This window comes from Rhea americana, unplaced genomic scaffold (genome assembly GCF_003343005.1).
Source record: "Rhea americana isolate MKP2758 unplaced genomic scaffold, rheAme1 scaffold_7, whole genome shotgun sequence".
Taxonomy (NCBI): domain Eukaryota; kingdom Metazoa; phylum Chordata; class Aves; order Rheiformes; family Rheidae; genus Rhea; species Rhea americana.
Genome location: NW_028186867.1, coordinates 497,488 through 523,911, shown reverse-complemented (window position 1 = coordinate 523,911; position 26,424 = coordinate 497,488). Strand labels below are relative to the sequence as shown.

The window sequence follows — 26,424 nt, the reverse complement described above, 5'->3', positions numbered from 1 at the left end:
GCTTAATATTTTAGAAAACCAAATTTAAGTGTATAYTTTCTTCTTGCAAATGGTTGATGGAATCTAATTCTAATGTTTTACATGAGAAGTAGGTCACTTATTATTTTTCCCTTTCAACACATGAAGGATGAAAAATATAAGCATAGGTGACAAAGCCTTTATTGTTAGTTATTAGTCTTTCATATATGGAGTATGATTAAAGGTGTGCTGTCAAARAGGGACCTCTTTATAGGCTGATAGTATTGATTAGTGTTTGGGATCTGTCAACAGCAGTATCAYGTTATGTATAAGAAAATCTAATTGAAAATTATTAATTTGATGCTTTAGTTCTTACAGTGAGAACATTTCAGATACTCATCTCATATCATAGCAGAAATTGCTTGGCTTGAGTAGATACCACAAAATCATGTTTTAATGATTTTTTTTTCCTTTTTTTCATCTTTTTTTTCCCACAGTCACATGACACAATCAGCCACATTTGAAGACCCTCGAATAGAGAGCTGCCAAATCACCCCTCCAGCCCCTCGGAAAGTGGAAATGAGGAGGGATCCAGTGCTAGGATTTGGGTTTGTGGCTGGTAGTGAAAAGCCAGTTGTTGTACGCTCAGTAACACCAGGTATGTTTTCTCCACCTAATCCCAAAAGCAGTCTTGGCACTTCTTAGTGTCAAACAGCAGCTGGATTTCCAGATGAGAGAATAGGGGTAGCCATATTACTAGAAAATTATAATGACTTCTATTATTTTCTTCAAAAACAGTAAGTTTATTCATGTGTATTAAAAATAATTCTGTACATATATTGGCTGAGGACTGAATCTACTGAGATCAAATATAGTTACAAATTTGAGTACTGTTAAAATATTCAGGCAGAAAAGCTAATCATGAATACTAGGTGGGATTTTAAGCCTTATATTACAGAGCAGTTTCCTTGCTGCACTCATTTTTGAACTTTATATAAATTTGTTAAAAAAAAAAAGCGAGTTTTAGCGTATTGCTATGAGCCATTTCTGTTGTTTGACTAAAAAAAAAAAAATTCACCCACTTCATTCAAGGAAAAAAAATTCTCCCTGTTACGTTTTAAATTGGTTTGATGCCACCTTCATTGCCATTGAAATCAGTGTTTTCAGGCAGTGTATTAAGATGTGAGATTAAAATACATGTATTTATCATTCTTYTTATCATCAGGTTCCTGTGAGGAGATTTGAGTTCTAACTTCTTTTTGAAAAAGAGGGTGATGATATTGATTCTTTCTGAATGTATATTTCTGTATGACTTCTGTATTAGAAGAAGACAGTTCAAAATAATCCTAAACTTCCTATTTGTAGTGAAAATTACTGAGGTTTGAGTTTTTGGGGGTACCAGACCTGGGAATGCTCAGTCTCCTGAATTGCAGTCTCTTGCTCTTTATGCTTGAAAGCTCAGATGTTATGTAAAATTGCCTTGGAGCTAAGGACGGGACTTTGACTTTTGACTTTGTTCAATATGTTCTATAGAGCCCCTGTAGAGAGCGGAGAGAGAAGCAAAATTGACTGTGTAAAATTCTGATGCCATTTACCCACGTGTGTGCATTGATTATGTTTGTATTGCTTTCAGATCAAGTGAGCGTTGTAACTAATATTTGAACTAGATTCAGGCAGTTCTTCTATCCTAAGTTAGCATTATTAATGTAGCCTTATGTTAAAGTTCGGTTTGAGAAAGGTGTTTGTTTCTATTCCAAACAAACAGGAGGAAAGATGTGTTCAAGACAACATTCTTCTACGTGGTTCTGTATTCCTTTATGCTGGATTTGTGGGTGAGGTAAAGTTTCCAAACAAAACAGAGGAAAGGAACAGCATTTGCTCAATTATTGGATGAATTCTTTCCGTCATGGAATCATTTTAAGACTTTAACTTCACAATGATACTATTTTTTTAATATCTTCATTGAAAAGTTTAAGGCAAAAGGTTTATGCCCACTTCTGGACATTTAAACTCATGCTGGAAAGCAAAATATTTTGTGCATTTTATGAAGTGTAAACTTAATATGCATTTTAATAGTGTCAGGCTCCAAAGCACATGTATCTGATCACCTAGTTATACTAATTTGACAATCTATATCTAACCAGAAGTGGCAATACTTTTGGAGGTATTACTTAGAAATTCATTTTTACAAGAGGAGGGAGTCCAGAKGAAAACAGGCTCAATAGCTAAGATAGTGAAAACTTTCTGTTTTAGGATCAAAAGAAGGTGGTTTGTTTCACCTAGACCAGAAAAGTCTGAGGAGAGACCTGCAAATGACTTTCAAATATATAAAGTGATGTTGCAGAGAGGAAGGGAATGACATGTTCTCCAGTGCTACTCTGGCAAGGACAAGAAGTTAAGTGTTGCAGCAAGGAAGATCAGGTCTAGACACTGGGGAGACAACTTCCTAATTTTAGCAGTAGTTAAACCACAGGATCATCTACAGGAAAAGGAGTCTTCCTCAGAAGTGGTCCTACAAAAAGATTAGACAGATATTGACCAGGAATGAGCAAGGTATGGTTGATTGTGCCTTAAAAGGTGGATTAGGTGACCTTCTATGGGCCCTGCTGGCCTATTTTTTCTGTAARTGTGACTAACCGAGAAAATCAAGTCCTCATTTTTAGGTACCTGCCTCTAAGGTGGTTTTAGGATCTAACCTGTGGAACTTTAGTAGAAACACCTAAGCCATTAGCTTTCAAGATTTTGCTAGTGAGGAAGTACTGACATTGCCAGAAAAAGTGTTAAGTGTTAAATATACAATTAGTTGAAGAAAAAAAACCTGCACGTAGTATATGAACAATAGAGTGTGTCTGTGCCTTTACAATCATCTACTAACTTGTGCTTTTTTTTCATTTGTCTGTAGGCGGCCCCTCTGAAGGAAAGCTTATACCAGGAGATCAGATCATAATGATTAATGATGAGCCAGTCAGCACAGCTCCAAGGGAGAGAGTCATCGACCTTGTCAGGTAGTTGATGTCCTGTCACTTAAACTATGAGCCCAGTGGCTTATTGCCTGTGCAGTCGTTCAATAATATAGCAGTCTTGCCTTCTCATGGCTGAGAAAATAGAAAATAATGTTACTTTAGTTATAATGAAGAGTGGTGAAATATTTTAGTATTGAAATGAGATGCACTCATAAGTTGTCCTCTGGGTAGCTGAAAAAAATGTGATAACTGAGCAACTCCAAAATACTTGGGTATCAAAAGAAGAACAGTATTTGCATGATATTCCTTTTTGGTATGGATTGTTGAAGAAATAATTCTTGAAGCAAGGTAGCTCCAGTCACTGTTGTTCTACTGCTAGAAATAAAGTTGTGTCACAACAGAGAGTCAGGTCCATCTTATGTGAAGTGGAAGGAAAAGCAGGTGGGATGATTTTGAGAAAGGATAGGTGTATGTAAACAGTACATGTTTGATTGGATATTTGGTAGATGAATTTGTATGAGAAGAGCGGGAAGTTCTGTGTAGAGATGAGGCAGGAAACAAGACAAAAGAGAGACTTCAGGGATGCAGGAATGGAAAAAAATGAATATTTGTAATGGGATGCAGGAGGAGGAAAAGGATGGGGGAGCAACAGCTGCTCAGAACATTAAAAAGAGGTGCTATATGGTAGACCTAAACTTTGCATTTTGAGTAACAGCAGGTTACAGCACATTGCATAGAAAAATTATTGGCAATTCAGAATTTAAAGATGGTTATTTTATGGTTAAGTTTCAGGAGCGTGGTCACTGGAGGCCAGTTTGGTTTTTGTATTTTTCTTGTCTTTGGTGTAAAAGTCTGAACTGGTGTGTCGTCTTGATTCCTGGAAGATGATCAAGTTTTAACTGTGCAGGTGCTTCTCAGAACTGGTAGCTACCTATTATCAGTGTTGCTCATTCAATTTTGAAAAGTCATACTTGCTTTTAGAAATTTAGTCAGGAGGTACTACCATGATAGTTGTACTCTTGCAGATCATAATTTGAGCAAAAGTATACTCAGGTTATTGGGCATAAAAAGCCTGTTCAGTAGAGTAATAAAGCTGCCAGCAACATCAATGTCTTTATCTATGTTGTGCAAACATGAACAAAATCCCATATATTTTCAAATTTAAAAAAAGTGTTAACCAGCAGGTCAGCTAACAGAAACACAACACATTTTAGGAAGGGACTTTGACACTCCTATTTATATAATAAAAAGCCCCCATGAACTAAAGGACCTGTTCTATTCCTATTAAATTCATATCTTACGCTCTGCATAGAGTAGCAGCATGAGACCCACCAATAGGTCTTCAATTTATTTTTGATATCTTTGTTACTTCATAAAGTATTCATATTACAGTCTTCATTCTTTTCCTGATTCTTTGATGTGTAAATAATCAGAATTAAGATCTCTTTTTTTCATTCCTCTGTTGCTAGCAATGTATAGTAATAACAACAGGAGAATAGACTGTCTGATTAAAACTGAGACAAAGTGGTTTTACTGTGTGACTGATTCTCTGTCTGCCTGCAAGTGAGAGACTGAATAAGAATGTAGTCCTTCCTAATCACATTAACTCCATAGGTAGTGTCTTAGCCAACCAGCCACAAACAAATCAATTAGATGTTTACATTCCAGGGGGATATTTTTGGTAGCACTTTTCTTACRCTGTAATTCTACCCATGCTCTCAGGATATATCAGCCTTTGGGACTTCAACAGAGACAGAGTGAAATGTATTAGGATTGTATATTACAGCACTGGAAATGAAGAGCTTTATTTTAGTTCCAGTGGGGACACCTGGAATGATTAGACACTGTAATTATTCAGTCCTGAACCACAGCAGAAGCAATTCTTTACAACAATGAAGTAATGCATCTCTTCTAGATAATAAGTTTACTTATGAGTAGATGCATCCACCATCTTGCAAGTAATGTTTGCTTTCAGCTTGCAATGTAGATGGAAGAAATTYTGAAATCTTGTTTTCCAGCTAGTAGGAAAATATCTGTGACGAGCAGTGAGTATGTTTGATAACTCTAATGGGCATTAACAAAGGATCATAGAAAAAATGAGGTGGAGGGGATTTCTGGAGATAGTCTACTTCAATAACCTGCTCAAAGCAGAACTCTTGTCAAAGTTAGACCTGGCTGTTCAGGGCCTGTCCAGTCAAGTTTTGAATATCTCCAAGAATAGAGATCTCACAGCTGTTCTGGGCACCTATTTCAGTGCTTAACACTAGCATTGTGAAATTTATTTATTTATTTATTTAGGTATATCAGTTGGAATTTCTCTTGAACCCCTWTGTATTCACAACATGAAATGCTGTGGCTATTTTTATACAGTTTTCTCTCAAAGCTTTTTGTGACCTTTACCTTATCTGCCCACCTCTGTCCTCTGTAACACCTGTAGCAGGTAGTGGAAGACTTAGGTTCCTCCCCTTAGCCGTAGGTTGAACAAGTCCTAGTTCCATAGTCTCTTCTCCTATATCATGTGCTTTAGCCCCACAAGCTTCTTAGAGGCCCTCTGCTAGAGCCTCTCAAGTTTGTCAATAGCTGATTCGCATGGGCAGAGTCATCAGTGGTAAAGCTGCAGCCTCATGAGGAGTGGATAGGAATAATCACTCCACCTATTGGCTTGTGTTCTTGTTAGTGCAAGCCGGTATGCAGTTAACAGTGTGCCCTCCTAGTGGTGAAGCTTAACTCATGTTCAATTTATGGTCCACCGAGACCCTCACATTTTTCTGTGGAGCTGCCGCCTAGCCCAGTCAGGCCTTACTCTGCAGCATTATATGAGGTTCCTTCATCCCAGGTACAAGACTTGGCATTTGTCCTCATGAATCTCATAGCCATTCTGTCAGTCAGTCCTCCAGCCTGTCTACATCCCTCTGAAAAACAGACTTGCCCTCAGGTGTAGTAGCTGCTCCCCACTGTTTGATGACACCAACAAACTTGTTGAAGATGCACTCTGTCCCTCCAATCAGGTAACTGATGATGTTAAACAGTATTGGTCCCCTTAACCACTAATAAGAGTAATGTCACCAGTAACCTGCTGCCAGTTGGGCTTCAAATTGCTGAATACTGCCCTTTTAGCTTCCAGTCCAGCCAGTTTTTCACCAACCTCATAGTCCACCTATCCAGTCTGTAGCGCCTCAGTGTAGCTGTAAGGGTACTAGGGGAGACTGTGTTAAAAGCCTTGCTCAAGTTGAAGTAAACAACATCACTGCTCRTCCCATATCCATGTGGCCAATCATCTCATCTTAGAAGGAAATCAAGTTGCTCAAACATAATTTGCACTTTATAAATCTGGCAGTTCCCAGTCACCTTCCTGTCTTTCTTGTACCTGCAAATGGTTTCCAGGAAGATTTTCYAGGAACTGGGGTGAGTCTTGCTAACCTGTGGTCTCCTAGATCCTTTTTCTTGCCTTTTTGAAGACATGCATGACATTTGCATTTTTCCAGTCATCAGGTACCTCCCCCAGTCACCATGACATTTCAAAGATGATGGAGAGCAGCCTCTCAAAGACATCAGTCAATTCCCTCAGCATCCTTGGATGTGTCCCGTGTAGGCCCACAGACTTGTGTGATTCCATCTTGCTAAGCAATCCCTAATTCAGTCTTCCTCTATCGTGGGTAGTATGTCTGTCCCCTCAGTTCCACCACTAAGCACAAGGGGCTGGGGAGGCTTGAAAGCCAATCTTACCAGTGAGGACCAAAACAAAGAAGGCATCAGCTCCTTCAGACTTCTCAGTGTTCTTCATTAGGTTGCTCACCCCATTCAGCTGTAAGCCCTTATTTTCCTTGGCCTTTCTTTCACTAATGATGTGCCTGTAGAAGCCTTTCTTTTTGCCCATCACATCCAGTAACAGTTTTGCTTCCAGCTGAGCTTTTGCTTTGCTCACTGCATCCCTGCATGCCCAGACAGCACTTCTGTTTTTCCTGGGTAGCTTGTCTCCACTTCTTTCTCCTGAGCACTGTCTCTTTTTGCTGGGCCTCAGTCAGGAGTTCCCCATGGGGCTAAGCTGGTGCTGTGCCTGCATGCTTTATTGCAGGTCAGAATGGACCATTCTGGCATTTTTAGGAAGCTCTCCTTGGAGAGAAACCAGCTCTACTGGGCTCTCTCGCCTTTCAGAGCTGCCTCCCATGGGATCCTGCCTCCCACGGGATCCTGCCTMCCACTTCTCTGAATGAGCTGAAGCCTGCTCTTTAGCTTAGACTCCMTTTCCTTTTCTCCCTTGGGAACTGATACTGTACCATTTCATGGTCACTGCAGCAAATCAATGAAAAATTGATATTCTAATGCAATATTTTTTCTGTGATTGTATTATCTCTTGCTGATTAGGTATGTTTCATATTCAGAACATGAAATGCTGTGGCTATTTTTATACAGTTTTCTCTCAAAGCTTTTTGTAAAGTTAAGGAATGATTTGCCTTTATAATTGCAGAGAGTGGGGGAGAAAATTAATCTATTTTCAAAATACAAACACAAACATCAGAGTATACAAAACAGAGGAAAAAACTCAAACTGCATGAGGAAAAATACAAAACAGATTCTGTAACCAGATATGTGTCATGCTTTAACAAGATGAGCAAGAATCAGCAGTTTCAAACAAAAGTATATGCAAATGTTAGCTGATAAGCCAGCCTTCAATGTTAAGCATAGTTTTTAGTGTAATGCAATATTTAATTGATTTCCAAGAAAAAGTTAGCAATAAATTTATTTGTGAGAACAATCATGTTGTTAAAGGGGAAGAAAATGGTAAAGAAAATTTTACACTCTATTTTAAATTCCCCACCAAATTAATTCATAGATTCAAGATTTCTCCAAGAAGAGTATCTGAAAAGTGACAGTTAAATCTTTTTTCATTAGGAAAAACTGTATCCCTAGGCAATACATTTGCTCTATTTCTAAATTTTCCGTTAAAAAAGTAGAAGCAATTTTTTTCACATCAGTTTGTTTTGCTTCAGTCTTACTCCTATTAGTTGTAAACTTATTTAGAGCTTTTTACTCTTATGAGGTTAACAATAGTTAGGCCAATCTTTTAAGAAAGTCCCCTTTGTGTAACAATTTTACTAGATGAAAATGCCAGAAGATAAAAGGTAACACAAAATACAGAAATTTCCACACTATCTTTTTATTACTTTTTAATATTTTAATTATGTAATTAGAGCATGCTTTTTAACTACTTATTATTGAAAATAAGCTTCTATATAGAAAATTGTGTTAAAGTCACCTCTGCAGACTCCATGTTTTAATGAGCAGGAACCTGCTGAAAGATTTTTGACTTTTTAAGAATTGAGGAAGATTATTGCTATTCTAGGAGGTCTGAGGTCTAGAGGTTATCAGAGATATTCATTATAAATATCAGCTATAGGTCCCTGTCATTCATCTAATTCTTTTCATCCTGGCTTAGCGGCAACATTTAATTAGTATTTGAGTTGTCCTTTGAAAGCCAAGGTTGCAGAGATACGAATACAATATGGTTTGCAGACAAACTACATCAGCACTCATTATTTCTCGTTATGTTCAATGGTTTTTGCACCATAATGTACTCTGCTAAGCTATTTCCAAGCAGAAAGACAGAAGTCATGTTTATGGTTTCCCTTACAAAGACAGTCACATTTATGATAGTCACTGAAGACTGCATCACTGAAGTGTTGCCTTCAAGAAGAAAAGTTATTGAACTTGGGAAAAGAGGAAGAAACAAGCCCAGTTTTGTAAATGTGTGATTAAAATCAAGGCAAGGAGCAAGCAAACAGAATATTCAACTAAGATGATGTGTTTATTTGAAGTACAGATTATTCAACATTGTAAAGGAGGTCCTTACCTTATTTTTATTGTATTGCCAATACAGCTTCTGTGACTTAAAGCTTTTCACACGTAGATAGTAATTAGTACTTGGAGATATCGTTAATGTCATTTCACAGTATAGCAATTTTTTTGCATGTATTAAGGTGAGCATCAGTGCAAAACTAACATACTATGAAGTATATCACTATATCAATTAACTGATTCCAAATATTCAGAGGTTCTTGTATTTCATTATCACTGGTTAATTTAAAACTCATATCTTCATAATTAAAAATCACTATAACCAACCAAACTTTCCTTTAAAACACATAAAGAAATATATTTAATTTGCTTCATAGTGGGTTTATAAGTAATATCTATAACATGGATATCTTATATGCTAATCTTAGATAAAGTATGCATTAGTCTATCAGGATTTCAACATATGTAAAATGTCTTTTTATTTAGGAAGATATTTAACTGAAATTTTAAGTAATACACAGATACACCAGTTAATCCCTAAAACAAAGTCTGGATAAGGTACAGTAGTGGTACTTTACTCATATTTCAATTAAAGTAGTTGACGAGACTCCTAGTGCAACCTGTGGAGAGAGACTGGCACTTGAAAATGGCGATGCCTCTGTCTTAGATATTTGTTTTATTTTGGAGTAAACCTCCCTCTTTCATAAGYTTACGTTCATGCATTAACTAAAGAAGGAGCATAGAAAGTTTGCTTAGAGTAGAAACCTAACTTCTAGGTTGCTAAATTAGGATAGAGTAATCCCATTCCTTGAAACTGTTACAGCAGTAAATGACTGTTTGGCTTCCTGTGGAATTCCACTAGAAGACTAATTGCAAAGCTAGAACTAAAAATTATGAAATTCACTAAGCGGTATTCTTTCTTGTTGGGTCTATTCTGTGTTTAAGAGAAGTGACTCAAAAAACTTTCTGAAATAACTCTTGCTTTGGCAAGTTAATGTCTTTTTGTCATAAAGAAGGAGGATTCTTTCAGTTTTACATAGCATTTCTGTTTTAATTTTGTATCACTGTAAGACTGGAGAGAAGGACCCTCCTGGGTTTCAGGCCACGTGTTACATTTTAAGTGCTAATGTGAATTTAATCAATACTGACCATTCTCACTGTGGTCATGGAGTAGATGAGAATTCAGTTGCTACCATTGAACTCCATATGTTTCAAGGGACTAATCTGCTGTTCCTGTGTCATCAGAGCTAAATGTAGAACAAAAATGAGCTCAGTGGCAGTGTCTGTCCTCTTCCTCTTCTCATAGAATGTGTAAATATCAATTTTCATCATAATTTCTACTTCCAGACTTAGACTATTTCATATATTGCATCAAGCAATTTTGGTGAATTTAATATTAAAGACATTCTTTCTTCATCACCATCATAGAGGAAAAAGCAAGTATATTACACTATTAGCCATGAAACTGCTTAGCAACCAGGAACCTTGAAACCTACTTTTCCTGGAACAGCACTCATGCAGACATTTTCATCTGAAGGTACTCAACTATACTTCCAGTTCAGTATATAAATCCAGAGGCTATAGCTTTAGGCCTTGACACTGTGAACTAGTAGTGTTTTGTTGTTTAGATACATACTGCTGAACAGAGAGACCCAATTCACTGTAGCTGGTAGGATTTTTACCAGTAACATCAATAGCTACCTAATCTGTTGGCTCAAGCATATAGCTAGGAGTCAGGGTGTGAGAACTCAGTCCCCAGCTGACTCAAGGAATGGTGTTGAATATGTACCTTCTACTTTTTGGGGTGTTTATGCAACATGTTTTAGAGACAACTGAGGTAGTTTAAACTAACTACTGCAATCTGTGATAGCACAGATTCAGCCTTGTCTGATTTACCCCTTTTCTCGGCTGCAATAGTGAAGTGCTTCCAGTACTTGAGCTAGTTTATTTAGAGCTAAATCAGATCTCTCTAAATTTTAGTTATTAATCTGTAATATGGTTTCAAAAGTGTTTGCCCACCTTGTCAGAGTTCTGTAAGAGTTAAATTGAAGTAAAAGCTATATAGAAATAATAGTTGTTATTGTTAAAAGCAGTACCAACTATGGAAATTGTTTTCTTTTAAATCTTTTGTATCTATGAAAGCATGCAGTCTCATATCCTTGCTGCGTTCTTAGCAAAGAGTTGGCTGACATGATTGAGGAAGATGTGGGCTCAAAAGTTCAAATATTCAGAATGCTCAGAACTTGATTTATAAGTTTCTTTTCATGCTTACCAAGGTGGATACCCCCTAATGTTAGCAAGTTTGTGGTCTTTGAAATTCTACAGCTTGATGTGTCATCCAGTAGGAGCATTATATCATCATCCTACCATGTTACCCTCTGGAAAGAGAAGTCACCCATGCTGAATTTCAGGTCAGCTGTTCCATATCAAGTTGCTTTATGGTAACTGAGCACAGTGCTAAGGACAGAGATGTGGAGCAGCTGTGCCCAGAACCCAAGCAACTGTACGAAATGCCTTCTTCAAATGTGAACCAGCAAATGTAGTGTTCATTAGCTTGTTCTGACAAGCAAGCTTGCTTGTCAGCAAGCTTGCTGCTTCTCCTAAAACTAAACAGAAGTATTGGCTTGTCTGCATGGGGGATTTACTTTTAGGTCAGATGCACTGATTTGAAAGTTTCAAAGTAATCCTTTCCTTATAAAGGCATACAAATGAACATCTAGCTTTTATTTTATTATAAATTAACCCTTCCACATGATGGATTTTCTCTATATTGCATGCTGTGCAATAGATGTTAATCCTTTGTGCTGTGGCTATAAGCAGTGCACATCACAGGATTGTTTCCTGTTGGAGTGGTAACAGAAGGTACCTAAAAATATCACGTCCTGTATTGGAGGAGGGGAAGGGGAAAGAAGAGGTGTCAAACTACAAACATCTCATGGTTCCTCTCTGCTTACCCCATTATTGGTGTCTTTTGGGGTACTATTTCCAAATCAATGAACAATTACTTTGGAGAAGACAGCCTTTCACATTATACTGTTGGTGCTTGAATGTTTTGTGGCCTCTGTGGTTGCCTTGAGCATATTACCACAGGACGGCTACACTTACAAGCACTGTGATATAGAACAGTTTAATCAGCAGAAAGAGGAAAATAAGCAGAAAAAAAAAAAAGACTATGAGGAGCTTCAGGAGGTTGCTTGGGAAATTGCCTTGTGCTGAATGGTTTCTGGGCATGGAGGAGAAATGTGGATTAATGGAAGAAGATCGTGCTGTGAAATTAGGATTGCCAGCAAAGAGTGATTGTAAAGGGTAAAGATGACAATGGTGCTTTCACCATGATGTACACAGAAGTCACAGAACACATTTGTCCTTGCAGGAGAGTGTGGCTGTCCTCATCAGGATGTTTGCAGCTCCCTCATCCAGCCAGTTGGCTGCCAACTGATTCAGCATATACACATCAGCTGCTGAAGCTATCATCATGGAAAGCGTTGCCATTATTGAGAAGAAATGATAGTTGCGTGGTCTATAAAGCCACAACGCTTGTGTTACACCCAAGGTGTTTCCAGAAACCTTTGTCTGCAAGTAAAGTGGGGGCAGGTTTAGCTTAGYTGGTTAGAGTGTGTTGTTGCTAATGCCAAGGTTGTGGGTTCAGTCCCCGTATGGGCTACGCTGAGGGTCAGACTAGATGATCTCCAGAGGTCCCTTCCAACCTTACCATTTTATGATTCTATGAAAATCTTGTTATATATATTTGTACACAAGATCTTAGTTACAAATGAGTATTTCTTTGGGAACGGCACAATGTTAGGATTTTCAGCAATTCTTATCTGTTTCCCTTAATGAAATATGGGCAATAATGGTATCAGCATTCCCTTTTGTCCTGAGACAGTGTGAGACAGAGCATCATAGATATTAAGTGGATATCTGTTGCACATACAGCTTCAGGATGACAGTGAAATGTGTCTTTAGAAGACTGAAAGGTAGATGGCAGTATCAAGCAGAAGGCAAGTAGTTACTACGAATTATACCCAAACGCTGTATTTTCTGAAAGTTGACAGCAAGGGTGGTGTCATGAGCTAGGAGGTGTACGTGAAGGTTTGATTGTTTTGCAGGTTGTCCTTTGGAGGGTTGTATCTGTTACAGGCAGCTTGTGTCAGGGAAAGACAGAAACATTGTTATTTCCTATTTAAGAAATGCTATGTGGGAGATGGCAGCTTTATATGCGCCACTGTTTATAGGAACTTTAAAAGTTAACTGCTAACTATTGTGAGAGAAGGATGAAAAATTTGTGACTGATCTGCAGTGTGTTGTGTAGCTTCATGAATTTGGAATATTCTTAGATTTTAGCTGTTARTTGTATAGTAACTCCTGGCAGTGCCTGTATTTGAAGATTTGAAGATTTCTGTGCATTTTACAAAAAACTATTTCTTTGTCAAATTGGAGAAGACGAAATTAGCCTATCTTCTTTAAAGCACAAGGAGAATGAATTGGGTGAAATAGCTTTTAAATTATCTTGACCCATGTAATTGGAAAAGATGAAAGGAATAAATGGAGGTCCAAGCCCTTCTCGTTGGTGCAGATCAAAAAATATTTGGACTTGGCAAGTGTTGTTGTAATCCTGTGTTTGGAGTCAAGAGAACAGTGTTTTCCCTGTCAAGGTGGGATTAGCGGTGTCTGGATTGGGAAGGAAATAGGGAGAGTATCCAACTGGGGAACAGGTAAAACCCTCCTGAGAGCACAGTGTCATAGAGAGGTAGTGGTAGCTTATAGTCCCTTTGGTATAATGTCTTGTGTAGTGGTAAGAGGTGCTTTTCTGCCAGCTCTCTACTTAATTTATTGTCTTTTGTCTTAGCCTCCTGGCTTGCTTACTCCTCTTCTGCATATTATTTCTTATATTGTTTCCAAATTTCCCTACTTTTCTGAGCAAGTTCACCATGCTGTGAAGGTGATTTTCCAAATTCTGTAATGGGAAGCAGACTTAGGAGTTCTTAACGGCAGCAGAACCTTTCTGCTGCTCTCTGGCATGCCAAGGCTATGTCTTCCTGGCTTCCTGAAACTCCAGAGTTACTTTTTAGTAACATACATCCTGTTTACCTGCCAGGCTCCTTTTACTTTATTCAGTAAGATATAATTAAGAATAGTGCAKCCTGAAACTCTGTGTACCCAGAAAAGCATGATTTGAGGTGGCCCTCCCTCCTAACATGAGGGTGCAGCTACAGTGGTTTCTTCTGAAATTCTGTGTTGTCTCCCTGCTCTGACATTACTGTCTGTCAGTTTGCATGCCTGTAGGGGTGACAGTGCTTGCCATCAGCAACTTAAAGTTTGCCTATGAGGTTGGGAAATCACAAAAATACTACAGAGATGAGAAGCATCTASCTAAATCCTATTCTGACAAAACTTTCCCAATCCAAAATTTTTTTGATTCAAATTGAGTGAGGTGTCTAGACTTACTATCCAATCAGAAGGGTAGTTAAAATGGAAGGTAAACAATTTTAGGTAGGTTGAATCATGCTCATTAGTCCCCAAACTTACGTTCCTCAGTCAAATATAACAGGTTAGGATGACTGTGGGCCATAATGAAAAGTCAAAGGCTGGAAAAAAAACTAATTTCTTTTAAAAGAAAAGATCTGAAACTGGTAGAAAATTAAATGGCTAAAAAAATCTACCTATAAAAAAAATACCAAATACTTCAAACAATTGTTTTTACATGGTAGTTGGTACAATTTTTGTGGGATTTATTGGTCAGCTCTGCCTTGTTTGATCTCCGATGTGATGATTGACCAGTGCTAGTTTATTGCAGGCAACACATATGAAAGAAAGTACGAGAGAAGCGTGATTTTAGCTTTTTTAAAAAAAACAAAAACAAAAAAAAAAACAACAAAAAAACTTTTTCCCAAAAGATGCACACTGTTCTGTTTGGCTTTTTCCTTGACTTGAAATGTCCAAGTCTTCACTGACCTACTGGACACAGCAACAGTAAAAGGAAAGATTAATTATGTGTATTTCACAATGGGTTGCTTCCCAAGAATGTTGGTTTTAGTCTGACTTTGTTTTGGTCTTGTACTGAGAAAACAAGAATAACAACGAATACCAAAGTAACAAAATACAAAGATGAACGCAGAATTCAATAAACTCTGTCCACTGTCTCCCTCATAGCCCCCATAGGCATTTCTTGCATAGTATGTGCTGAAATGCTAATTGTTCTGTTAGCTGTTACTCCTCTTGAGGCATGCTAAAGCTTAATGTATTTTACTTACTGTACAAGGGAAAACTCCTGTAGTCCAGTGTCTTTACTGTTAAATGAAGTAGGTCAACTTAGTTGCAGGTTTGGTTAAAACCAAATTTGTACAGCTCAAACAAGACTCCAGTAGAGGCAAAGGTCTTCTCACCTTATGCTGTAGAACTTGTGCATTTTATGATGATCACTTGAAACTTTTCATCAGGTTTGTTACGCAGGGAACAACGTGCAAGAAGACTTTTCTAGGGAAGAAAATCAGTTGCTTGTATAGTCTATATTTCATAAAAACTGTAGGAGTCATGAGGTTTAATCACTGTACTTAAATCTTTGTTCCATACATTGCCTTCCTGCTTAGTATTCTTTTCTGTGCATCTTTACAATGTACCTGAAATCTAAAAGGATAATGTCATATTCTTAATAGTTTAACAAGAATAATAACAACAGCTCTCAGTTTTAGAGGACAGCAAAAAATGTAAAACTACTCATTAATTGTGTTTACAGTCCATTTTCTCTTTAATTCATTATCTTGTGTCATTGTCTACACTACTCCAAATTTACGTGGAAATTACAATTTTACAACTAAAAATATGCCTTTGTTCTGCATTTTATCTGAAATTCTGTTTATGTTCAAAGCCTTTAATTAAATATTAGAACAAATGTTTTAGTAAAGGTAGCATTTTCTTCTTATAAAGTATTGAAGCTATTTCTTAGTGTTCTACAACAATTATAATCATGTTACACTGTCCAGAAGGCTTGTTGAGTTCATTAATAATTCATACAAACTGACATGGGTTTAAAAGAGGAAATACATCACATAATGACATACGAAAGTGAGGAAAAACTCAACACACATTTTTGCTGCAATATTGGAGAAAGAAAGGACTGTATTATTTATGTTCTTAAATATGTAGACTATATTGAGAATATGCATTTCTTAGGGCCATCGCAAATATGTATATGCATTTGCGTATGTCCACATATATATGAAGAGAGAGGGGAATGTAAAACATAAAGCCATTATCATGGATTTGGGATGTATGCGTTACTTAGAAATGAGAGCCTGAAGTTATGCATCTTGTTTAAATCAAMACCTTATCATGGCATGATGTGCAGTTTGTACATTCTGTTTGTTACAAGAAAAGTTACTTTAGAGAGTTTTAAAGTATTTATTTGAAATATTTCCTTTATCTGTTCCTAAAATGGTGATAAATAAAATGTCAATTCTACAATGTCATTGTGATTCTCTCCACTATTAGTAACTCACTTCATTTCCGTTTTACTAAGAAAATATGTATTAAAACAGTGATTGATGTGAACATAGATTTTTTTAAAACACTTATAAGGTTTTACATAAGTGCTACTAGTTTTACATTTTTTAGAATGTTAATGTTGATTTAATCCCTTTGGGCTGTAACATAATGAGTTTTCATGGATATTTTCCATGAGGGAAAATAGATATCGGTGATATTTCCCATGGGAAATGCAGATGTAAGTTTTCTTTGGAGGCAGCAGGCCCCAAGAGAGGCTGTGGATGTCACTTGCCTTTTAGAAGTTAGGCAGCAACAGCTAGAGCTACCACTCTTGTGAAAATGCTGGGAAGTTCAGGAAGAGAGTTAGGATGGTAGCGTGATCCAAAGCAAAGTTGATACTTCAGGCTGATAAACTGAAAGTTTTACAATATATTGTTCCAGTTGGAGAAAAAATAATATTAGGTCAGGTCCATGCCCTCCATTACCATGAAGCAAAACCTTCTCTCAGCTTTCTAGCATTATGGTCATGTGGTGGACTCTCTTGTACTCCCAGGGTTTTACTAGGGAACAACTTTGGCAGTTGTGTGCCTTGGTAAGCTTCTGTATGAAGCTCAGGCCTCGACCCGCTGAGGCTGTCTCACAGTCCAAACATGCTGATCTCCCTGAGGGACTTCCTGTGCAGTTTCTGACCACTCAGGAGCTGAGATTTTCTGTGCATGCTGCTGTGGCTGGAGTGAGATGAATGTGAGCACGTGGCCTCCATCAAGGGACAGATGCAATGTGTGGCACCATCTCTCCAGGCCGAGAACAAGCACCATAACAAATAGCAGCACTGCCTAGTATTGCCTCAGCATGCTTTCTCCAATGCCATCTGAGGCCACTGAGGGCTGTAGAAATCCTGTGCTTGCTGCACAGACTTGTTCTGATTCAGCAGCCGTGTAAACTCACTGTGCTGGAAGCTTTGCCTAGTAACAGATTGCTTCATGGCATGGGCTGCTGTAGCCAGCTGAGCAGTTCTGGGCAACACACTTTGAAGCATGTGGCCATGGCAAAACTCAAATGTAAAAAGGAAGTATACAGAAGGTGGAAGCAGGGACAGGTAATCTGGGAGGAATATAAGGACACTGTCCAAGCATGCAGGGATGGGGTTAGGAAGGCCAAAGTCCATCTGGAGTTTAATCTGGCAAGAGATATCAAGGACAACTAAAAGGGCTTTGACAAGTACCTCAGTAGAAAAGAAGACTAGGGGAAATGTGGGCCACTGCTGAACAGGGCAGGGGCACTGGTGTATTCAGTGCCTTCTTTGCCTCGGTCTTTACTGGTAATACTGGTAAGATCAACTACAGCAATGTCAAATCCCTGAGAGGAGGAGAAGTCTGCAGCAAGCAAGTTACCCTTGGAGAAGGAGGATCAGGTTTGGGATCACTTAAGCAAACTGGACCTACTGGTCCATGGACCCAGATGGGATACACCTGTGAGTGCTGAGGGAGCTGCCTGGTATCACTGCAAGGCCCCTCTCAATCATCTCTGAAAAGTCATGGCAATTAGGAGAGGTGCCTGACTGAAGGAACGCAAATGTCGGCCTAATCTTCAGAAAGGGAAAGAAGGAGGATCTGCAGAAGTAAAAGCTGGTCAGCCTCATCTTGATCCCTGGAAAGATGATGGAGCAGCTAATCCTAGAAATCACTTCTAGGCTCATGAAGAGCAAGAAGCTCATCTGAAGTAGTCAGCATGGATTCATAAAGGGGAAATCAGGCTTAACCAACCTGATAGTCTTCTGTGATGGAATGACTGGCTGGGTAGATAAGGGGAGAGCAGTCGATGTTGTCTCCCTTGACTTCAGTAAGGCTTTTGACACTATCTCCCATAACATCCTCGTAGGAAAGCTGAAATACAGACTTATATGAGGAGACAGTGAGACGGACTGAAAACGGGTTGAGCTGTTGGGCTCGAGTGTTGTGATCAGTGGCACAATATCTGGTTGGAGGCCAGGAACTAGCAGTATACCTCTGGGGTCAATACTGGTACAATCCTGTGGATTTTTTTCATGAATAATCCTGATAATGGGACCAAATGCACCTTCAGCAACCTTGCAGACAGTGCAAAATTGGAAGGAAGGGCTGTTGTACCAAAGGGTTTTGCTGCATTCAGAGAGGCCTTGACAAGGTAGAGACATGGGCAGAGAGGAAGCACATGAAGTTCAATAAAGGCAAGTGCAGAATCCTGCACCTGGGGAGAAATAACCCCATACAGGCCGGGGGCTGGTCTACTGAGAGCAGTTTTGCAGAGGAGGCCCTGGGGGTCCCAGTGGACAAGAGGCTGAGTATAGGCCAGCAATGTGCCCTCGTGCCAAAGACAGCCAGTAGTATCCTGGGCTGCCTTAGAGCGTTACCAAGAGGCCGAGGGAGGGGATCCTTCCCTTCTCCTCAACCCTAGTGAGGCTGCATCTGTAGTGCTGCATGCAGGTCTGGGCTCTCCAGTACAAGAGATATGGACCTACTGGAGTGAGTCTAGGAAAGGGCTGCAAAGATGATGAAGGGACTGGAGCATCTCATATGAGGAAAAGCTGAGAGAAGTGGGACTATTCAGCCTGGGGAAAAGAAGGTGCAGGGCTCAGTGTGTATAAATAATTGAAGTAGAGAGGTGTAGAGAGGATGAGGCCAGACTYTTCTCAGTGGTGCCCAGTAAAGGGACRAGAGGCAATGGRCACAAACTGAAACAAAGAAAGTTCGATCTAAACATAAAGAAAAACTCTTTTACTGTGAGGATGACTGAGCACTGGAGCRGGTTGTGCAGAGAGAGGTTGTAGAGGCTCTATCCTTGAAAACATTCAAAAGCCATCTGGACATGGTCCTGGGTAGCCTGCTGTAACAGACCCCGCGGTGGAGGGGGTTGGACTAGATGATCTCCAGAAGTCCCTTCCTACCCCATTCATTCTCTGATTCTGTGGTCRGAGAAAGTTTGCCTGTATCTGGCATCTGTAGGTCTATTGCCAGCTTTGCCTGTGTTCTTTTCCATGACACTTGCTCTTCTGCCAGGCTGTTTAGAGYTCTCTTGCAAAAGAGAGCAAAATCTCTTGTAAAATCTTGCTAGAGAGAAAAAAAGAATGTAGTCTGGGGTTGAGTTTGCTGAGTCTGACTATGGGAACAGTGGCCATAGCCAGTAACAAGGATAAAACCAGTAGGCTGGRGGAGAGCACAGACCCTATGGAAAAATGGCGTAGGTACTGTTTTTTCCACAGCAATACCTTGGCCAAGGTAGATGGTGGAGCCCAGGACTTGTGAGATCGCATTCTTCAGCCTCTGAGCTGAGAGGCTGTTTGCACGACAGGAGAGGAGCCTTTCGGGAATGAGAGTCTAAGATCAGGGAAGGCTGGCCAGCTCTGGTAAAGAGGGAGCTACCTGAGGAGACTGCAAGAAAGGTATGTTTTGAAACATTCAGGGGCATCAAGACTTACAAACATGGTCTCTGCATTTCAGGATCAGTCCTGTTGTCTGTTACGCGTTTTTTGCCGGGGGGGGGAAGGTCCAGAACACTCAAGAGAGTAAAGCATGCAGTAAGCTGTTGAGAATACATGGTGTTTTGTAGACCAGCCTCAGAGAAATCATCCGGCACCTGTATGTTGTTGTTTACTGCTTAAATACATATGGCTACTCATCAGAGAGGATGTGCAGTGTGGTATGGCAGTAACATTGGATCTTCCTACTTCTAGCTGATTGCACCATCATATGGCAGTAGTTGAGCTAGTCAAATTCCAGAAATTCTTACATTTATGGTAAGGAGTCTGGAAGTCATGTGTTGGCACTGCAAGGCAGGTGCTATTTCCCAGCACAGTATGTTGAACATGGCCTCTGGTAAATAAAAGCTTTGCTCCAGAACAAGGKTGGCCCAACCGAAGCGCAACATGGATGTGCCATAGCTCTGAATTAGAGCTGTTACTGTGGCTGTTCCTGTCTTGATCTGCTTAGCTCACACAATTGAAGCTCAGCCTAGGGTAAAACTACCAGTAGCAGTCAAGAAGTAGCATTTCATGCCTCAGCTTGCCACAAGTTAAATAATTCATTAAATCTGACCTTTCAGAATAGTGTGGTGTGAACTGACAGAATGAGTTGGATTAAAAAAGRAGGAGAATATCAAGTGGGAGTAGGCAAACAATATAAACTTGATACAAAATTACACAAKGTCTGCAGTGTCCTCCACTTGTATGTGTATGCTAATAATTGGAGGTAGCTTAGGAAAAGCAGCAAAAATGAGCCAAAAATTGTCCCCTTTTGTGAGAGACTTAAGAAGCTTGATCTAATTGGTTTATCCAAATTAAGAGCAAGATAGCTGTTTGAGTGTGAACAGCTGAATGAGAAAAAGCTTTGATAGCAGACACTTGTTTGGCTTGGAAAAATGCAGTCCAGCCCTGAGAAACTGTAACTAGAAAAACTGAGGCAGAGGAGGGAGACAGTGCATGTTCAGGGGGGAGGCGATGTCCCTGACACAGTCTCTAGARGACTACAGTCATTCTCCATTACTGTAAGTCTTTGAAGACCTTGTACATATTTGGAAAGATGTGCTGTAGCCCAAGCAGAAGTTAAGACCTTCACAAAACACCTACTGTCCAAGGTTAGGAGGCTTGGGTTTTGCAGGAAGTCAGATGCAGATAACATTTTGCCCTTGGGATCTTTGAATGCATAGGAGTGATAATACTGTCCTGTCTCATTGCAAAATTCTGACTGTAAGTAGCTTAAAAAGCTAAGTGTATCTTTTGTTGTGATAAGGCTGATTATCTGCAGTTAGAAACCATTCAAAATCTCACCAGCATTCAGTTTTAACAGCATGAAGAGTCTATGTGTGTGTGTGAAACCAGCACGTGTCATTCCCAGTGCCCTGACCAGGGCTCAGTTGTGCTMAGTACCTGTGACCTGTGGAATCAGCAGCCCTTAGTGAACTGACTTTTCCAATAAGGTGGTAAAGTCAGTAGCCCTATCTTAGAGCTGTAACTTTCTGCTTTTATACTCTTATTCAGCGTCACCCCTATCCATCTTCTGTCTACATGTGTTTATCATCATGCGGAGCATCTTCTAGAGCCTTGCTCATAGCTGGCAGTGAGGCATAGTGATATCCTGTCTGCCTGCGCTCTCCCTTCTCGCAGCCTCACCAGATCTTGAGGCTATGCAAGACTCTTGACTTTTTTTTAAGTGTACACTTGGGCTAATAAGCCATTTTTAGAGTGGATGTGAAATGCAGCATGATTAGCACTTACTTTTCTGATACATAGTGCTGAGCACATACAGTTTTGCTGTGTCTGTGTATTTCCTTCAGTTTTTATTATTAGTTTTTGTTCTGCACTGACATTTGGGAAAGCTCTGTTGGCAATTAAAGTTCTGAATGTCAGCAACAGGAGAAAAAAAGTGTTTGTGGTAAAGACTGGCAGARGTGCCTTAACTGATTAGGATTTACTAATTTAAGATGTAGTTTTTAATTGAGTAGCAGTTTATTTACAGTAAGGTTTAATTACTCTTAATATCTAGATTAAAAAGACAATATTGTACCAAAATATATAGWGTGGTACATTCACTAGCTCCTTTACAGCCCATTTGTAAAACATATTCTAATGATGCACTTCATGGATTGCATAGAGTGCATAGAATTCATAGTCTATTGAATAAACAATAAACTTTTAAAAAACTGTTCCAGTACATGCATGCATAAGTATTTGATAGATGCTTCTGAACAGTTAAATTGTCTCAAGGAAAAAATACTGGAATTTTGAATTGTCTGCATAGTGCTGTCTTCATGATRGATTACCTATAATCTCCATGAGGGCTTTTCCTTCAGCTGCTGCTTTAGAATAATTACTGTGCTTTTGCATGTATGTCATTAACAGTGAGGGGGAAAAAAGGACTCTTGTCWAGACTGCTCATTTAGATATCTGATGCGTAAAGCAGCATGATATGAGTTTCCCAGTAGGATACTGGTTGCTGCTTATACTGCAGCAGCGATGCATAGGTTTGTTATTTCAGAGAAGGGAATATCATTGTARCATGGATTTTTTTTGTGTAGTTTAATTTCTAGAGGCAAACGTCAGTGGCTCTTTGGTCAAAAATGTATTTGTTGTTGGTAGCTTTTAAACAGTAGTGTTATTGTAAACAGAGTAATTAAATGTAGCATTTTATAATTATTAAAACATGATATAGTGGTAGTAATAGTGCTGTTTCCTTACTCTGCCAGTGCCTAATTTATTAAAACATCTGCCTATTAAACAGTCAAGTGAAAATAAAGCAGTTCTACAGCTTTGTAAATTAATTAAGTTTATTTACTTGAGAAGGACGATGGACTTGTTTTTGTACACATGAAAAAAAAAGTCCATTTGATTTTTAGCTCAGAGACAGCTCTGAATTTACAATGTGATTGATATCCTGTATGTTGACTCTACAAACAGCATGTCCATACCCTTGAAATACTGAAATGCTTACTGACGGCCTTCTAGAAATATTTAACTTTTCCTGTCTGGCAAGGATCTGCCTGCTTCTTTAAGGCTTTGTAAGGGTCTTTTTAATTGCTTTCAGGGGGATTTGAATCAGGCTGTTTATGGATTGCTTCATGCATTATTTGTAGCAGCTGTACCTGTAGTCTGCTGATTTATGGAAGATATGGCCATCAGATGACAGTGTAACTGACTTTAAGAAAGCATTTACCTGTTTGATCTAGTGCAGTCCAAGGAGCGGTTTGTGGCAGGGCGTTCGCAGTGGCTACCCRTTGCAGCTCTTACAGCTGCGGTTCCCACCGCTCTGCCTAGTTCTCTCCAGCTTGTGTCCCCGTCTCATGAGTCAGGTGCGTGCTAAGAGCTTTATAAAACATCAGATGAAAATTAGGTATTTCAAATAGGTCAAACCTGATTTTAAGGTCAACATTGATGCGGTATGTTCCAAAACAAAAGAGGAGACGGACAACAAGATACTGCAAGAGTGTTTTATTGCGCTATGCTTTTTGGATCTCTACCAATGAAAATAAATGACAAGCGGAAATAAATGAAACCAAGCACAGCTTTTAGAAAGTTTTGTGGAGGTAGACTTCCCCTCAGTAGAATGGTCTATGCACATACTTACTATAATTTTTTCTTTGCATCATCATCTGTCTGTCCTATCTCCACATCAGCATCTCTGGGCAGGGTGCAAAGTATTGTGGAGAGCAGTGGAAATGCATGGAGGGCAGTGGAAATGCATCGCTTGCAGCAGCAGCTACAATAGGAAARAAATAGGAACTATTTTTGATATAATTCCTGATAGGCAGTTGGGATTTTTTTCCCTATATTACTGTCATGTGCAAGTTAAACCATTAGGCAGGTTTGTTATGACTGGTGGCGCTCATACGATTTTGTGAAAAGTCCAGTCATACTTAAAAGTAAGAACTCAGTCCTGTGGGTCACAGAAAGAGTGTACAGTCATGAACTCTGAAAGGCCAAATATGAGAAAACCAACTAAAAGATTCCCAGGTTATTGTGTCTAGATTCAACATTTTCAAGTCATGGTAGACTCTGATGTGCCATTATTTAACGCATGAGTTTGACAGTAGTGAAAAGAGGTTTAAGGAGGAAGGAAGGAAGACCGTGCCCAGCAGAGCATGCCACATCTCTTCTGCTACCTCTGTCCTCATCTCCTTTCTCGTGAGTGGCACACATAGTTTAACTATTTACCTGCTCTGTTKTAAGAAGTACCTTTATATGCATCATCAATACCATTTCTTATTTTAATAATAGGAGAGTTTCTGAAATCAGATTTCATTAGTTTTCATGTTCCTGTTTTTACTTCTCTTAAGTAAGTTGATTTAATTTTCCAGTCCTCTTCAGCCATGACAATGTTAGATCTGGAAACCTGAAGCAGACTGAARCAGTGTTTCCCTATTTAAATTCTGATCTATTAAAATAGAGATTAAATAGGAAAACAAAATATGTAGTTACTTGATAGCACCAATCTCTACAACATATATTGTACTATGCTTTTCACTGAAATCATCTTCCTTCCTGGGCTAAGCATTTTATACAGAACAAATTTATTAGATTCARCACTTACATTCCATTTAACAAATACTCCAGTGGTGACTGCTGAAGTTCAAGAACTTTGATGAAAAGCAAATGTCAACCAAAAATGTCAGTACTGTGTACTGTGCAACATCAAAAGATTTTATAAAATAAATTAATCACTTGAAAGGGAACACAGGAATTCAGGAATCGCCAGACAAAATCAGATCCATTTATTCCATTTATTCCAGCATTTTGTATCTGATAGGACCAGCTTCAACATTTTGGAGAAAGGTCAGARAGACCACAAGACTTACTCACAGAATATTTTCTCTTGGGGAAGATTTATCTGTACAATCCCTATAGTYAGAAGAGGCATTATCCTCCATTTTCTTCCCTTCCTTTTTTAAATGTCACATAGCAGCTCTGAGTACTCTTGGTTGCTGCTGGTCTCTTACTGCCTTACAGTGCAGTGCACCTTCCTGTTGGTTCCTCTCTGACACACCGTGGCCTGTAACACCATCTTCCCTTTGCTGGCTATGCATATAATCAAAGATCTCCTTAATAATGTATATGGATCCTTTAAGCAGAGAACAGAGTTAAACTTACCATGTTCTCCCCCTTTCCCTCCCAGGTTCCCCTCTGCAGTGCATGGAAATGACTTTGTATGCAGATCTCACTTGCACTTTGCAAAGGGGAAGAAATCCTCCATTTTCAGAACATTATAATTTCCCACATTAGTTCTTAGTGAATAGGCTGGGGGCAGGTGGCATACRAAGGAGCGGGAAAGTTTCCCAGCCTCAAACACAGGAAAAAAAGACTATGAGTGGCCCAGATGCAGCCTCCCCTGGCCTTGCTCCTCCCGAGCAGGACAGCGTGGAGCCGGGCACCAGGGAGGCGAGAGGTGCCGGAGGCCGAGGGTCAGCCTAGCAGGGCTGCACTTTCCCATGGGGATCCATAAATCCRTAAGCCTCTCTAGTGCCTGCCTTTGTGTAACCAATCGATTTCCATGCAATCAGCCAAAATACRTGTTCACCTTTGGAGCACATGGAATTTTTTGCTCTGGGCCAGGAAGGAAAGAGCTCCTGAGGCCTCCGTGCAGACCGGGAGCTGCCGGCGGTCCCAGCGAGACAGCGGTGTGAATGAAGTGATTTTACCTCCAAAGCCTTTTGCAAAACTTTGAAGTGCACCAGGCTGACTAAATAGGTTAATGATATTGGCAGCTACGACATGCAGAACAGCTAAGCAAAAGTTAGACATTTGGTCTCACAGGATGAAGCAAAGAACTAGGAGAGTCTATTGTTTTTAATTGATCTTCTAGGTGCTGATAGTACGGCATTCAAATGCGGAGCTGCTGGATTTTGACAGGCAAAGATCCCCTCCCTACATGGCCTTCCTAAAACTTCTGGAAATCAGATTTGCATTCTGCAGAAGAGCCACAGGGAAGACAGGGACTTGGAAAATTTTCTGGGAAGCTGCAGTTGGGAGGAGGGTGGGGGAAAAACAGGCAGCAAACAGAAAACCCCCTGAATTCTCTTTTTTTCCCCTCTGCTTTTTTTTTAATGCAGAGTTTGTTTTTGAGAATCTGATTCCATAAGGAAACCTCTCTCCCATATCTCCTTCCTTTATATCATTTTGTAGCTGTCATTCCTTTGTAGATTGAGAGCTCACATACTGGACCTATCTTTTAGCACCACTGAAATGCAAAAAGATGAATTTCAAAGATATAAAATAGAGTTTTAGTTGTGAGATCATTTGCTGTAGAATCAAGGATTATTAATTTTCAACTCTTAACTGTTTTTGTTCTTCTGTTGTTCTGTTTTGTTCCTCTACATAGTATGAGGAATAGAGGAGAAGCACCTGGCCAGTTTTGTATCTAGATTGGGTTGCAAGTGGTTAAAATGTGTTATCACTGATCTGTGACCCTTCTGTTCAGCTCTTGTATCTGTGCTGTTCTAGCAGACAGTGTCAACCTAAAGGCCAAAATTATGCATGAGGATAGACTCTAACTGTTCTCCTCTTTTCCACTTCAGCCACAAACTACTGACCTGTAGATGCGGAGAAACTTTGCCAGCTAGTGCTCCTAATTTAGCACTTTGCATCAGCACTAAATGTAATTTTAGAATAATGGTTTAATTTGCGTTTTTAAAATCACATTCAAAGTTAATTAGACTCCAGAGAAGTCTCCAGGTTGCTCAGAAAAATTAYTACATG

General features: G+C 39.4%; 1 protein-coding gene across 1 annotated transcript in view; it reads left to right on the top strand.

Annotated features, from left to right (window-relative positions):
* Positions 1 to 26,424, top strand: part of FRMPD4 (FERM and PDZ domain containing 4) — a 312,762-nt gene that overhangs the window by 239,980 nt on the left and 46,358 nt on the right. The window contains exons 3-4 of the mRNA XM_085321501.1: positions 456 to 616; positions 2,861 to 2,963. Of these exons, the coding sequence (XP_085177627.1) occupies positions 456 to 616; positions 2,861 to 2,963 (264 nt within the window). The remainder of the gene's footprint in view (positions 1 to 455; positions 617 to 2,860; positions 2,964 to 26,424) is intronic.